The 15501-nt window shown below is 46.2% G+C and overlaps 1 protein-coding gene across 7 annotated transcripts in view; it reads right to left on the reverse strand.

Moving 5' to 3' along the window:
* The window catches only part of pard3aa (par-3 family cell polarity regulator alpha, a), a 279690-nt gene that overhangs the window by 87729 nt on the left and 176460 nt on the right, over window positions 1-15501 (reverse strand). For all 7 annotated transcript variants that reach the window (XM_062520692.1, XM_062520695.1, XM_062520694.1 and 4 more), the window contains one exon: window positions 12420-12666. In XM_062520692.1, coding sequence (XP_062376676.1) covers window positions 12420-12666 — 247 coding nt within the window. The remainder of the gene's footprint in view (window positions 1-12419; window positions 12667-15501) is intronic.

Raw genomic sequence — 15501 nt, forward strand, 5'->3', positions numbered from 1 at the left:
CTGATTGCTACTTGTAGTATAGATGTGAAAAGCACTAAATGACTGAAAAATGTGTAGGACTATTCTGCAAATGGCTAGTGTTTCGTCTAAATGCTTATGTCCATATGCTTACTATGCATCACCAATAGTCTCAGGGCAGTACATTACAGTGTATTTTGACATTACCTTAAAAAGAACATTGCAAAGTGGATTTGTTTTACGTAGTCAGAAAATGAAATGACCATTAATATTTCCTCCTTAGCAATTATGCAATTTGCCAAAATGTTCTAATGGATTGAAGAACCGAGCAGGTTTCCAGGGAAACAGTTACAATTCTGAGAAAGATAAACCTTTTTCACTAGCTGCTAGCTTTCTATGTCCTGACTGCTGATGGCTACTCCCATTTGACCAAGCCCTCAATGGTGGAACATTTTATCCATACACTAGCAGTCTGATCAGTTCAAACAAAAACAAAGTCAAACAAAGGGATGCATACTGACATGCTCACAGACACTAAACATTTTTAAATCAATGTATGTGTTTTCTTTATAACTGCTATAGAGTATGGAGTGATTTATTTGGGATAAATGCAAATAAGGAAGTACTTTGCTACGGCTACAGGAGAAGAGCCTGGGACAGAAGCTAGATGGTAGCCTAGAAAAACCTTTAAAGTGTTAAATAACAGGCTGTCATCACAACAAATACTTCCATAATGACAACTAGTGTCAAATTGCATGAGTTTGGATTTATTGAACAACAACAAAAAAAGAATGAACCCCCTAGACAATGGGGCCAGTTAAATGGATACTCCCCTTTAAGCCAGAGCCATAGGAGCATGAGTAGAGGACCATAGGACTGAGGCCACGGGCTGACACACGACCCAGGAGACGCCCACCTCCACCACCTCCCCACCTCCCCACCTCCCCCGGGGGACGCGCGCACGGGAGGCCCCTCACTGCTAAATCACCATCAGCCCAATTAGCCTGAGAAATATAGCAGCTGTTTACAGGCTGCCACGTCTGAGAGCTAACAAGCAAGGTGTCACAATAGCGGCTAGAGCCTGGCTGGCTCGCCATATTTCACGACGCCATACATCTGCACCAATGACGGAGAAAAAGAGCAGAACATGATTGCATTTAATGTTTCTAATAAATCACCTGGCGCCACTTGCTGGGAGTCCGTAGTGGGCCCACATGGGCGGGGAGACAACTTTGAAGTCGGGCTTTTCCACACTCGTGATTGAATTGGCTCATTCCAGTGTAAATATTACTGGATACATTTAGAAATCTGTTTCATAGCTCTACAATGTTAGCAATGTGGACAATGCCATAACAGCACTGCCGTATTCAGGAGGACACTGACACACACAAACACACACATGCTCAGTCAGTCAGTACTAAAAAGATTGATCCCTACTGCTTCTTGAAATCAATGGGGAGCCAGGGAGGGAAAAGGAGCTAAGAGGGAAACACATTGTGGAACAGAAGGCACATATGAGATTTCAATAGAACAGCCTACCCTGCTTTGCTCTAATAACATTTATACTATGAAAATGCATATCAACAGCAACAGTGACAGAACATGGCGCTAATCCTGACCCCCCCGACCTCTATGGCAGAGCAGGCTGCAGTCACTCCTGTCACAGCAGACACAGATGAAGGACAGAGGAGGGGCTCATGGGGGATGAAGGTGCCACAGGATGTGACCTAGATATGCCAGCACTGCCTGCATACTTAATGGCTTGGGTTTGATCACTAGTGCCTTTTCTCATCCTGTCTCTCTCTAGCTCACACACCCTCTCTCTCTGTCACTCACATACACACACGCACGCACGCACGCGCACGCACGCACACACACACACATGCACACACACACACACACACTCGTACATGCACACACACACAGAGAAATCATAAAGTGCACATCCCCACAATGACCACCAAAAGTAAAAAGTACCTTTCAAACATAAAAACTTGGATATACACCAGATCAGTGAGGTGCAATATCATGTGTCACCCACATTACAGACAGACCATCTAGGACACATGTAGACATTTTGAGGAGAGGCCAGAATTACTGCCATGCAATGGTATACAAACACATGCATGCAAACCCATACTCCAGACACACGCTGACAGACACAGACAGACTGACTGACAAACAGACAGACACACACACCCACACACAAACACACGTACACAAACAGACAGCAGTTCGTACACAACACACACGCACACACACACACAATCCCATTTTAGGCATCAAGGGAAAAGATACCTGAACCCTTGATCCGTGACATACAAACTCACAGAATGCAGAGGGAGACAAGAGAGCTCCTCCTGTCTGCCAGAGTGAATCTCAAGGGCAGCACTGGGGGGAGTGGTGGGGCGGGGGAGGAGGAGGTGGTGGAGGAGGAGGAGGTGGGGGGAGGTGGGGGAGGAGACTGAAGGATAGGTGGAAGGACATGGAGATGAGACGGCAGGACGAGCGCCGATATTAACACTCTCTCTGCCTCGCCTCGCCTCGCTCCTCAGCTTGTTAGTCAGTGGAGGTAAAAAAACAACCCTCCAGCCCACTGACACTGCCAATATGGATCAGTTGCTCAACATCATGATGGGGTCTGTGTGTGTGTGTGTGAGAGAGTGTGTGTGTGTGTGGGCGCGCGTGTGTAGAGGAAGGGAGATTAGTGGCGATGCTCTGTCTGCTATTTACGCTCTGACATTTCAGACCTTCTGCTCATCCCTGATAGGCAGGCCGACAGACAGACAGACAGACAGACAGACAGACAGACAGACAGACAGACAGAGAGACAGACAGACAGACAGAGAGAGAGGGAGAGAGAGAAAGAGAGAGATTTCCATTATCAAATACTATAAAAGATAGAATAACACCTGGCTTATGAGAAAAACGCATAGAGGGCCCTTCATCCCTCTCTGTGGGCACTTGGTCAGACAGATGCCTGTGTCCAAGAGATCTCTCCACAAATCAGCCCAAAGATAAGGGGAGGAGACAGGTCAGGTGTGCGCTTATGAAGGTAAGGTACACACACCAACAACCTTTACCACACAGATCATTCACATGTAAAAGAGAGCATTCACCGTTGAGATTTCTCTAGGCTGTTTTAATGGCATGCTTTCAGTCAAGTCATTTATTGCTTCTGTCTGTTTTCATGTTCATTCAGTCTGGTGGTCAAAATGAGAATGGAGTATATGAACACCCTAGCTTATCATTTGGTATCATTTTGAGAATTGTGTTTCAGCTGCTTATGAAGGAAATACTGGCCAGTGACAAGGGTGACCACTCCAATGTCTACACTGCACCTTTATTACTGGTTTCTTTTGAGTCACTCAAACATGACTTGGTTTACCATACTCTTCTGTGAGACACAGAAAGAGAGAGAATTGATTCATGTCTTTCATTAGTTCAATTTCTCTCTCCTGAGGATGACGAAAATGAATAGACTTTGTGCTGCAGCTGATCAAAAGAACTTGACATCCTCAAAAGCCCGACTACAAAGCGGCGCTGAAGTCAGGGAGAGAAGTCTGCTGATCAGAAACATAATTACCACAGTGGGCTTCTGGGACGTCTGGCTTTGGGCACACACAAAGCAAAATGCAGCGGTGCAAAATAGCCCTGACATTTTACACACACGCTTCAGAACAGTACCGGTGCATAAATGCTACGGGACTATTCATCTACTTTGGAAAAGTCCTTACAAGCTAAGAAATGCAAAATTCTACAGGCCTGTGTGTGTGTGATGTGTGTGTCTGTGTGTATGAATCTGTATGGCAAGATGTGGAAACGTAATTATCCACCAACTGCGAACAAAGCATCTGTGCATGAGTCCTGCCCTTAACGGAGTAGAGTCTAGATCAAACCGATCAAACAGTGAAGTTGAGCTACTTAATGAGCGTGGCCCAGTTTGGTAGTGATCGAGTCATATTAGACCTGCTCAGAAATACATCTGTTATACACATGCACACTTCAAAACAGACTACAAAGGGGCACAATAAGCTTACACGAATCTGCTGCACCAACATGTCAGGGCACTTCAGGGATTTGAGCCACATTCCGGGCCTGTTCGATGCGTCTCGGCTGCACTGATCGTGACGGTGGATCGCGTTTCATTTTCAACAAGATTTCAGATTCAATTAAGCTCTGAACTTCCCCATTCCCTCTCCTCGTCGTCCTCAAGGGCCCAGGGGGCTCGCAGGCTCGGCACGATGCAATCTTCCCTAAATGCAATTACCACTGCCTGGTGTGACGGCTATCCAGAGGTGCCCCATCATATTTGCATCGAGTGGCCAAAGAGGGAGGCTGGACAGAGCCCCCCCGCCCCACCACCACCACCCCCTATGGGGTCTGAGCCATGTTTAACTTAGGCCAAGTCACGCTGGCTCAGCATATAATCTAATCTCGAGCACTCAGCCCAGACAAACTCAAAATGACAAGGCCTTAACACCTTTGTGCTGCCCCCACCTATCAACAATTAATGCAAGCATCCACAATAACATCCATCCATTAAAGCAGTACATACATACGTACAGACAGTACATTCATATACAGTTAAGCCCAAAATTATTAGCCCTCCTGAAATTTTGGAACATTACTCTAAAATTCTCCCTAAATTTTTCATCCCTGATCAAATTTTAAAAATCAAACATTCGCCAGTGTTATTATGTAGAATCTGGTGCATTTTGGAGTGTTAATATATTATTAGGAATGCTTAATCTCAAATTGTGTGAAAAGTGGAGTGGTCAAAATTAATAGCCCCCATGTGATTTTTTTGCTTTTAAACACACACGACCAACCTGTCACCTTTCAAGCCACACCTTTGCAGTCAGTTAATGTCCAGACAACACCTGAACACCCAACCAGCATTGATTGTTTACCTAAAGACTTCAAGGAACAGGCCTACAGGCACTTGGAACACCTGTCTGAGAGGGGACTGCCTTTACAGGCATACTGAAGATAAAGGAAATCTGTCTGGACCTCAGAAAGAACATCATTGAGGCCTATAATATGGAGAAAGACTACACTGTAATCTCTAGATGCTTCACAGTCTGTAGAACAGCCGTGCAAGGCATCATTACAAAGTACAAAGAGTTCCAAGTTTGTGCATAACAAACCTAAGTGTGGATGAAAATGCTAAATATCTCAATCTAGAGAGAAAAATCATCAGGGATGTTAGCAAGCAACCCTGCACATCTGCCAAAATGATAGTTGCTGACCTTGAGACCTCTGGGGTTAAAGTCTTGAGGAAGACAGTAGCGAGGGATTTTTGTTGTGGAGGCCTCCAAGGTCATCGGCTGAGAAAAAACCCATTACTCCAAAAGGGGTGCTTCAAAGTCAGACTGAACTTTGCCTGTGCACATTTAAAAGCTAAAAATGACTTTTGGAAAACTGTCCTTTGGTCTGATGACATTAAACTGGAGCTGTTTGGGCACATGGATGTTGCCTATGTTTGGCGAAAAAAGGGAAGGCCTACAACCATAAAAATACAGTTCCCACAGTGAAGCATGGTGGTAGGAGCATCATGTTATGGGGCTGTGTTGCTGTCTCAGGCACAGGGAGCCTTGTTTGGGTGCATGGGATCATGAAAAAGAAAGATTATGTTGACCTTTTGAGGGATAACATCAAGACGCCTGCTCTTAGTCTAGGCTTAGGTCACCACCAGGTCTTTCAGCATGATAATAACCCAAAGCATAGTGAAAAGTGGTCTAAAACGCCCTAAAGGATACCAAAATCAAGGTGCTGGAATAGCCTACACAGAGACCAGACCTCAACCCCATTGAGAATCTGTGGCACGTGCTTAAAGCAAGAGTCCATACAAGAAAACCATGCAGTTTGGACGAGCTGGAGCTAAAGAGTGCTTAAGAGATATGTGCCAACCTAGTAAAAGACTATTCAAAGAAGTTGTTGTCAGTTGAAGCAAAGAAAGGCTATACTATTGACTATTAATGGTCTGGGGGCTAATAATTTTGAACATGTCAATTTTTGCTTTTCTTGTCACAAATCAGAGCATGAGTAAACAATGATCATCAAACTTTGTGGGCATACTGTTTTTGCGCTTCTGTAATCATATAAACTAGGCACATTTTTGGAAATGGTCATTTTCATGTATAAACAAAGGATTATGTCTGAATTCATAAGGGGGGCTAATCATTTTGGGCTTAACTGTAGATACTGTATAAACACACACACACACACACACACTCACACACACACACACACATATATGGGGTCCTTGTTGCCTTGGTGCACCTCCATGATCACTGTGTGTGTGTGGGGGGGGGGCTTGTGAGCAGCATGGCCCCATGGTGCACGGGGCTGGGTGATTGGCAGAGGGATAATAGGATGGCTCACATGCTGGACACTCTGCTCAGATGGCTCACCCCTCCGCTGCCCTCTCCCTCACGCCCACTGCTCACGGCTCAGAGGCCCCTGGGACGAGGGCTATTTCAAAGGGAGATCAAGAGAAAGGCTATGTGTGTACAAGACTAAACACTGCTGTTTGCCTTAATAAAGTCATTATTTCATCATGGGGCTTTGCCCATTCAAACACAGACCTGTTCAAATATTACAAGCCTTATGTTTGGGATGGTATGTGATTTGATGACATGCTATTTGGCACATCCACCAGCATGCCAACGTGAGAAGAACCATCTCGGAATGATTGGTGCTCCGTGCATTTATTTGAGAGTAACACAAACAGCTAACTGCATAAAACATGACTTAGAAACTATAAAGAGTAGCTGTTGCTTTAATCTTCCAAAAGTGGCTATGTATAGTATGTGCATTGCTAGCTCTTGCATGCTTTCCTAAAGCCATTGTTGTCTGTCAGCACAAATGTTATGCTTAACTGAAGTCTTTGATCGTGTGTGTTTATTTATCCTTGTGTGTGTGTGTGTGTGTGTGTGTGTGTGTGTACAGTATGTGTGTGTGTAAAGCGCTAAGCCTTAGCACGTGACATTACGTGTTAATGAAGGGTAGCTGGAGCTTCCTCCACATGTGCTGCAGGGCTCCTCCATTCACTCAGAAGCACTTCCTCACATGGAATGCTGGCGGTGGAGCGCTATAAATAAGCACACGCTACGCTACACACACGCTACACACGCATGAACTTAGGAGCATATGCACGCTAACCAGTTGCCTCCGTCAACCACAGCAGTCAGGTCCTACACGCACTTGCTGCGCAGCTAAAAATAGGATGTGTGAGAGATGAGAGGCATTCGTGATGATCCTCTCTCACCCGTAGCCTCTTCCCATCTCACACTCGCCATTGTCTCTCCATCCCCCTCAGGCACAGCACAGGGCCCGGGGGAGGAGCCGTCTTCCCAAGGCTGGCACTCAGATGACAGGGTGGCGTGTGCCAGCCATCAGACTGGTAGTGGGGCGCGGGGGATTCATGTTAGGGGATGAGTGGGACATGACTTGAAGGGCAGACGCTGGCAAGGACAAGGGGGCCATTTGGCTTAAAGAGGCCTCTCCTGAGTAGTGGGCCGGAATGGGAGGGTGGGGAGGGGAGGGGGAAGTGTGGGGATGGATTTGGCCCTGCAAGGCCTATGTGGCCTATTCCATGAAATGTGGTCAATGTTGAGGAAAAAAGCCCCCTGCTCCAGTGGTCACCCAAACACATGCACATACACACACATACACACTCACACACTCTCTCTCTCTCTATCACACGCACACACACACATACTGTATACACACTCACACGCTCACTCTCTCTCTTTCTCTCTCTCTCTCTCACTTACACACACAGAGAGAGAGAGAGAGACAGAGAGAGAGACAGAGAAATGAACATGCACAAACACCCTTCCTCTCGTCTTTAATGTGGCCCAGTTCACTCCGTTGCACTCAGTTATTCCATCACTAGCTCAATGAGCCAGTCAGAGCTCACCCCACCCCACACCCCCTTCAGTCAGAGCTCACCCCACCCCACACCCCTTTCAGTCAGAGCTCACCCCACACTCCGCATCCCCTTCAGTCAGAGCTCACCCCACACCCCCTTCAGTCCAGTACTGAGCAGCAGGATGGAGCACACACTGCTATGCCACCCCCTAAAGCTAAGGGATGTGCACATGTATGTACTGTAAACACACAAACCCACACACACACACACACACACACACACACTCACACAAACAGACAGAGACAAAAAGTCCTACAAAGGCAAAGCCCATTCCATTCCACTGTGCATCCATTTTTCAAAAACATACACACACACACACACACACACACACACACACACACAGATAAACACACCTACATCCACACACCCATGCACACACATGATAAAGTGAGAGGGAAAGCAAGAGCACAAAGGACTCAGGTACCTGTCTGACTTGCTCTGCCGTGCTCAGACATCCCCTGCGTGTGAGGACTCTTGATGTCAACAAACCTGATCAGCCCCAACAAATGATTGCATGCCTCTCACATTACATATCTAAACTCTTCAGCTCACACAGATGCACAGAATCACAGACACACACACACACACACACACACACACACACACACACACAAAAGCATGAGAATTTGTGACATTTCACACCAACACTGATCTGACTTTTTTTTTGGCAGTGGGTGTTTTTCTTGTTGTTTCCCTATATCCCTCTCCTTGCTCCTCTCCATGGCCATTGAGGCCCTACTGCATTAGGACATGATGGCTTTGTGAAGGAGGTCACTGATGGCATGAGCCACTTTCATTTGCACCTCTCAGAGCACAGCCTGTGAGGGCGTGTCATTATCACTGGGGCCTTTCTTTTAGATGTGGGGGCAGCACGTTTTCTCATTTATTTTTCTTAAACCGCTTCATCAGATTTGGACCTTTTTTTCAAATCATTATTTCTTTCCCATCAGTTCTATGTATTTCATGTTTTCAAGATGGTATCCTCAGACATACCGATGCACTATAATCTTAGAGTTCAACCTACTGTAGATCTAGTCCTAGTCATATGGTCTAGTCTAGACAATACTCATATCTAGAATACTTCATGAATGACACTATAAATTAGAATGTTATCTCACACTAAAAGACGAGGATGAAGAAACATTCCTTTCAAATCAAATTGTACAATTTCTCTTTAAATTGCTATTTATTTTGGAGGCATTGCTGAAACGGACAGATATAATTCAGCAGTAATTCATGCTTGAATGTGAATTCAGCCTCAGTCAAGGCTTTGAATTCGATATCCTGTTAGCCTGTTCTTTAGGATGGGTTTAGTCCAGAATGCAGATGAGCTGAAATGGCGTATGCCAAACTCGCCCTCCCGAGCCTCCACAGGGAGACCAGCTCCGTCTCTCCCACTCGCTGCCCTTGCACATAGGTGTGTGCTCGCATGGATGAGGTGCGGACGCCCAGAGAGAGAAAGTGAGTGTGGAAGAGAGTGTGAGGGTGCTAGGTCCATACTGATGAGGACGGCGCACACTGCACAAATGAGACCATACAGGAAGCACAGGGTGCCGTTTGCATGGCTATGTGTAAGTGTGCAGGTGTGTGTGTGTGTGTGTGTGTGTGTGTGTGTGTGTGTGTGTGTGTGTCCGTCCGTATGTCCGTGAGTGTGTGTTTATATGATTAGGATTGAGAGTGTGGCTCTCGGCTTGTGTTCAGGCTGGCAGGGCCCCCGTGGCCTGTCAGATATATGTGGGCTAGAGTGTGTGATCTCCATGGCGATGTGCTGCTGGTGATGGGAGCTCTCGGGGGGCCGCGCTGTGTAATGAGTGTGAAAGGGAACAGCACCACGACAGCAGCTCCACACACCTCCAGTGGGAGCCAGCTTCCACTTTACAGCTTAATGAACAACCACACACACACACCTTCTACACACACACACTCATAAGATGGCCACTTTTGCACCAGCTCCCCCACCCCTTGCCCACTCATCCATCTTGCAAAACTTTTGAAAATTGATTGAAAGAGAGAGAAAAAAACACAGAATGCTGCAGAATGAATGATGCATGTGAGCACACGGAGTTAAACAACACTAGTAGGTAGACAGAGGATGTCAACAGCGTGCTTTAAAGCGTCCAGGTGAGCGTGGTGCCTGGTGGTAATGAAGACAGATGATTTGCTAGGAACAGGGTGTGGGTTCAGCAGCGCTAGAGGAGCCTCCTGGCCCAGTGGACTCCAGCACAACAGGCACAACCACTGGTACACGCATACCACAGCTACAGAACTGCCTGGATACAAATGGATGTAAATGGCTGACTGCAAATGTGAACGTAAATGGGATAACTGTGTATGTATTGTTACGCCCCTAGTGTGATCTGGCCGTCTTGTGTGCTGTGTTCAATTTCAGGGCCACGCCCACCTCTGATTGCCTGAGTGATTCCTGCTTGGGGCGGATTATTGGTCAGCCTTTAAAAGACCCAAGACTGCATCAGAGCAGTGCCTTTGAGCCCGCCAGCATCCACGGTTGTGTGAGAGCCGTGGATGGCTGCGTGTAGTGTTTTTGTGTCTTACGTTTATGGTGCGTGCAAGCACGGCAACTACTCTTCCAGTGGGGAGTTTGAGTGGCTACGATGTAGCACAGCCTGGTCTAGTGTGGCCAGGGTGTGCCGGGTTTGGCACAAGCCTATTTAGTGTCTTCGTGTGGCCTTGGTGGTCATTGTGTGCAGTGTGTGCCGAATGCGGCAACTACTCTTCCGGTTGGGGAAGTTTGAGTGGCTACGATGTAGCACAGCCTAGCCTAGTGTGGCCAGGGTGTGCCGGGTTTGGCATAAGCCTGTTATTTGCCTTTGTGTGGCCTTGGTGGCCTGGGGTGTCCAGGTGAGGTACCTGGACATGCTCATTTTATAGCCCGGGGGGCTTCTGCTTGTTTGTCTGTTTGTCATGTCTTCATTGCCATAGGCTGAGCCTAACATTACTTTAGTTCTATTATTGTTCCTTTGAACTCTTATTTTGATTTATCAATAAACTGGTCATTTCATTCAATTGCTTCCTTGTTTGTGTTTACTCATTTTGTCCTTAGTTTAGTTACGGCATCCTTCATACCCCTAGCATTTAACATTTTCCCGTAACAGTATCCTGTAGTATGTTGGTTAGTACCTGTGCGCAAACACGTAAGTAAAAGTCTGGCAGTGGTGTTGATGAGAGGAGAGCGCTTTATTTGGGTGTACTGTACGTGGTATGTTGGTTATTAAGGTTGCTTTCGCACAGTAGGGTGCACAGCACCCTCCAAACACAAATGGCAGAGAGATAAGCGACCTCTGAGTTTCTGAAACATGACCTGGAAACACTTGTCATCTTTATTGTTCATTATGGCGCCATGCGCCACGATACGCTTACTAATCCCATTACACTAATCCAAAGCAAAACAACTTAGCATGTGATAAGAGTCACACAAACGTGGCCTAATTTATGCAGGATTCAAATGAACACCAAATCAAAATAATTAATGGAGGTTTCTGTTTAATTAGCCTGACGGCACCAACCCTAGCTAAGCCCTCCAAATCGCAGCTGGACCCCCTGGTGGCGCGGCCCCCTGGGGAGAGGAGACCTGAACTCCCCTGCCCTCTCCCCACCCGCCACAGCCAACGAGAGGAACAAAGCACGTATGACAAGCCCTGCCATTCCACATGACAGTTGCCTAGCTGCCTGCTCCCATTTATAGCTCTTAGTGAGGGAGGCAAATGATTGCCATACAGTACAGTACATGTCAGCAGAGAAATACACATTCACAATATTGGCTTCCATTAGGACACACACTCCTGATGTTCCAGTGAGTCATGTGATTCATTCAACAGGGCATCCTGCGCTGGTACAGAGTGCACATCTCACCAACACATTAGGCCCCGTGTGTCTTCAGCGGTGCAGGCTGAGTGGTCAGGTTGTTTGTTCTACACAGACCTCATGCTGTATGTAAGACTGACTGTGCACTGACCCTGAGCTGAAAAGGCAATAACACAAACTTACCTGATCCTGCAACAGGTAAGAGGGAAAAAACAAGTTCTGTGCAGTTGTATATGCGTTGGGGGTAGGAGAGAAGCGGATTGGGGCCAGCCACATCACATGAATAAAACATGTTACCTTATTAAAAATAATCAGTGGAGAGAGAGGGAGAGAGAGAGAGAGTGCATGAGAAAGAGAGACAGAGAGAAAGAGACAGAAAGACAGAGAGAGGTTAAAAAGAGAGGGAGAGAGAGGGAGAGAGAGCAAGAGAGAGAGAGGGAGAGAGAGACAAAGAGAGAGAGAGACAGAAAGACAGAGAGAGGTTAAAAAGAGAGCGAGAGAGAGAGAGACAGAGAGAGAGGGAGAGAGAGAGAGGTTCAAGGTGAAGGTCAGCCATTAGCTCCTAAATGAGTCTTATGCTTCCTGAATTCATTATAGAGAAAGTGACAGAGTTAGAGAGTGTGAGTGTGTGTGTGTGTGTGTGTGTGTGTGTGTGTGTGTGTGTGTGTGTGTGTGTGTGTGTGAGAGAGAGAATTCCTACCTGAACATATCCCCCAGGCCCTTCAGCATCCCTTTCTTGGCTTTGTTTTTCTCCTTCTCCTTGTCTCGGTCGGGCTTCTTCTTCTCTTTCCCACCCTTCTCTTTCTTCTTGTCTTCTTTCGGACGGCTTCCGTTGACCTGCCGAGAGTCTGGGCTAACTGTGCCAAAGCCAGGTGCAAGGGTGAGGTCAGTTGCCGTGGAGACAGAGTCACGGCCAGAACGAGAACTCTCCTCTGTGTCTTCCTCCACTGAAAGCGAGAGAGGGATAAATAAAGAAAGAGAGAAAGAGAGAGAGAGAAGAAAAAAAACAAATAAACAAACAGTCACTGTGTAAAAGCTTAGTTGACAAGTAGAGCATTTTCGCAGTGAATTAATCAGCCGACTAGGAGTGGTATGAATACAGAACAGATGCACTGATCAGTCATTCTGACCAGTCCACCAAAGACACCTTTCTCATGATAATCACGACCCAGGGTTTTTACCCAGGGCTCTTGCTAGAGAGCCTGCATGGTATCCCACGCTAGACAAGGGAGCAGAGAGTATGGCTCTCCTGAAAGAGTGGTAGTGTGACAGAGAAAAAAGGCCCTGACTTTATCACCCCATCAGCTGCACACAGCTCTTCACTCCTGATTCAGGAGAGAGGAAGGTTGGGAGCAGAGACAGGGAGCATAAGGCAAGGCTAGGAAGAGCGGAGGAGAAGCCTATCACTCCTCCTGCCTAATCATCTCCTGCTCCACGCAGGATGGAGTGACAAGCTCCCTCCAGGATCCACAAGGCTTCTGAGGCCCCAGGCTGCTGTGTCAGCAACACGGTCACATCCCCAGCCACATAGGGTGAGAGACGGAGAACTTGAAATGAATGCTTCCTTTCATGTCTATTAGAACAGCATAGATGAGGCTCTGGTGGCGATGAATGATTTACTTATGCACTCAATTATTATGCAGTGTTTTTGGCTGCATGTGATGCAATTCATGATCAGAAAATATTTTAAGCTTTTCCCCTCAGACTTTGAAGATTTCTTTGAACTATTTCGAGCCACAGAGAGGCAGAGCAGAGGGAGAGCCTGAGAGAGAGAGAGAGAGAGATAGGAAAGAGAGAGAGAAAGAGATAGGAGAGGGTGAGAGAGAGAGGAGAGAGAGAGAGGGAGCAGGAGAGAGAGAGAGAGGGAGCAGGAGAGAGAGAGAGGGAGCAGAAGGACGCAGGAGGCCTGAGTTAATATCCTTGTTTGATTTATTCATTGTGCTGTGAGGATGTTTGCTTTGAAGAAAGAGTTCTGGGTCTCCTGACAGTTTCGTCTGAGCCTGATCATTAATTGCATCACAGTTCCCCCAGTGATCCAAGTATACTGTAGGTTTAACTTTAACATGCAGAATTAATAAGAGTGGTTTAACTAAGTGTGTTGTCATGTTTGTTCATAATTCAAAAGGTCTTTATGAAACATGTTGTGTAATAAAATATTATTGAAATGATATGCTGCATGGCACTTTATGACATAAATATAGATTTTTATTTTTTAAATATAAAACTGCATAAATGAAGGCCTCCAAGAAAGAAATAATACTTGATATGAATCTCCACTTCTTCCATGCAGTGGGGGGAGAGTAGTGAGTGGAAGACATTGGAGAGGCCCTGGAAAGCAGAAGCTCTCAGTAATGGTGGATCTTAATGGGTACTGGAGGTACAGTAGATGTCTGAGATTAGCGCTTATTAATGTTCTCAATGTTACTTCCTCACTGAAGGCTTTTTGATGAGACCAAGAAAGGCACTTATGAAAAAAGGAGGCCATGTTGGATTTTTTTTCCTGTGGAATGGAGAATAATACTGTGGGAAGGGAGGGGGACGAAGGTTCTCATTTCAGAGATGAGTAGGGGATTTGTTTTCTTCCACTGGCTTGTCGTTCAGGCTATCAGCACATTCTTTTCGGTGGCTATCTCAGAGGGGAAATTACTGAAATGAAATCTCACAGTGGAACCATATATGACAGGAATTGTAAGCGCATTTATGGCCTAAATCTATTCAATTATCCCTTCTCTCTGTCTTCTCTCCCTTCCTTTATGCTTCTTTCGCACCTTCTGGTGCTGCAGCCTACCTACTTTCATCTAGTTTGTTTTTCTTTTTTTTTTTTTGCGTGGACATCTTATCGCTACGCTAAGTGCAAAGGCGGCCCATCAGCGCGACAGAGCTGCAGCTGGCAATTAAAGCCTCTTCTCAAAGATTAGACAACAGCACTAATTTCTGCAGCTCGTAATGATGCCGTCTCAGATAACTCACCAGAGATGGGAACCGTGAACCCTCCTGGGTGTGTGTGTGTGTGTGTGTGTGTGTGTGTGTGCGTACGCGCCAGCGCATTTGTGTGTCTGACTGTACTGCTTCCTTCGTACATTGGCTTTGATCATACACTCACAAAGAGAGACACACAGACACACAAATGTGGAAACAAAGTGCGGTGAGCCCAAAGAGGAGACAGCATGAAGGTAAAAGGCTTGACTGAAGGCTCAGCACTCATTAGCCATACAGTATGGAAGAGTGGGGTCAGCAGGACAACACACACACAAACAAACAAACTAGACAAAGCAAAAGACAAAACACAAGTGGAAATCACATGAATAGCACAGATACAACGTGAAAGATCATTCAAAAAGCCAGCACGGATCAGGTAAGGCTTTTTTTTTTTTAATATACGGCGAGTTACTGGGTATTTCCTGAACATGAGGTGAATTAGGCTAATTAAAACGATCACAGCTTTCCCCCAGAAAGGAATCAATGTTTTGACACCACAATCAAAGGCTGTCATTTCCATCTCTCCAGTGTGATAGACAGGGCCATTCATCTGCCTCTGTGTACGAGGCTGACTAGTGCAGATTGGTAATACTGCAAGCTCATTTAAGAGCCTGGGAATGAGGGTGAGAGGGACAGAAGGAGAGAGAACATAATACGCATGTGAGCCATTTCAAATATAGAACACTGGGAAAACAGCAGATGAATCCATTCACTCAGTGGGATATCTTGCAGCAACACATTTTCCCTGGGTGATTCCAAATTCACATTTTATGTAAATAAAAGTCTCGGGTTGGATTTGGAAA

The sequence above is a fragment of the Sardina pilchardus genome, chromosome 19 (assembly GCF_963854185.1).
Source record: "Sardina pilchardus chromosome 19, fSarPil1.1, whole genome shotgun sequence".
Taxonomy (NCBI): Eukaryota; Metazoa; Chordata; class Actinopteri; order Clupeiformes; family Clupeidae; genus Sardina; species Sardina pilchardus.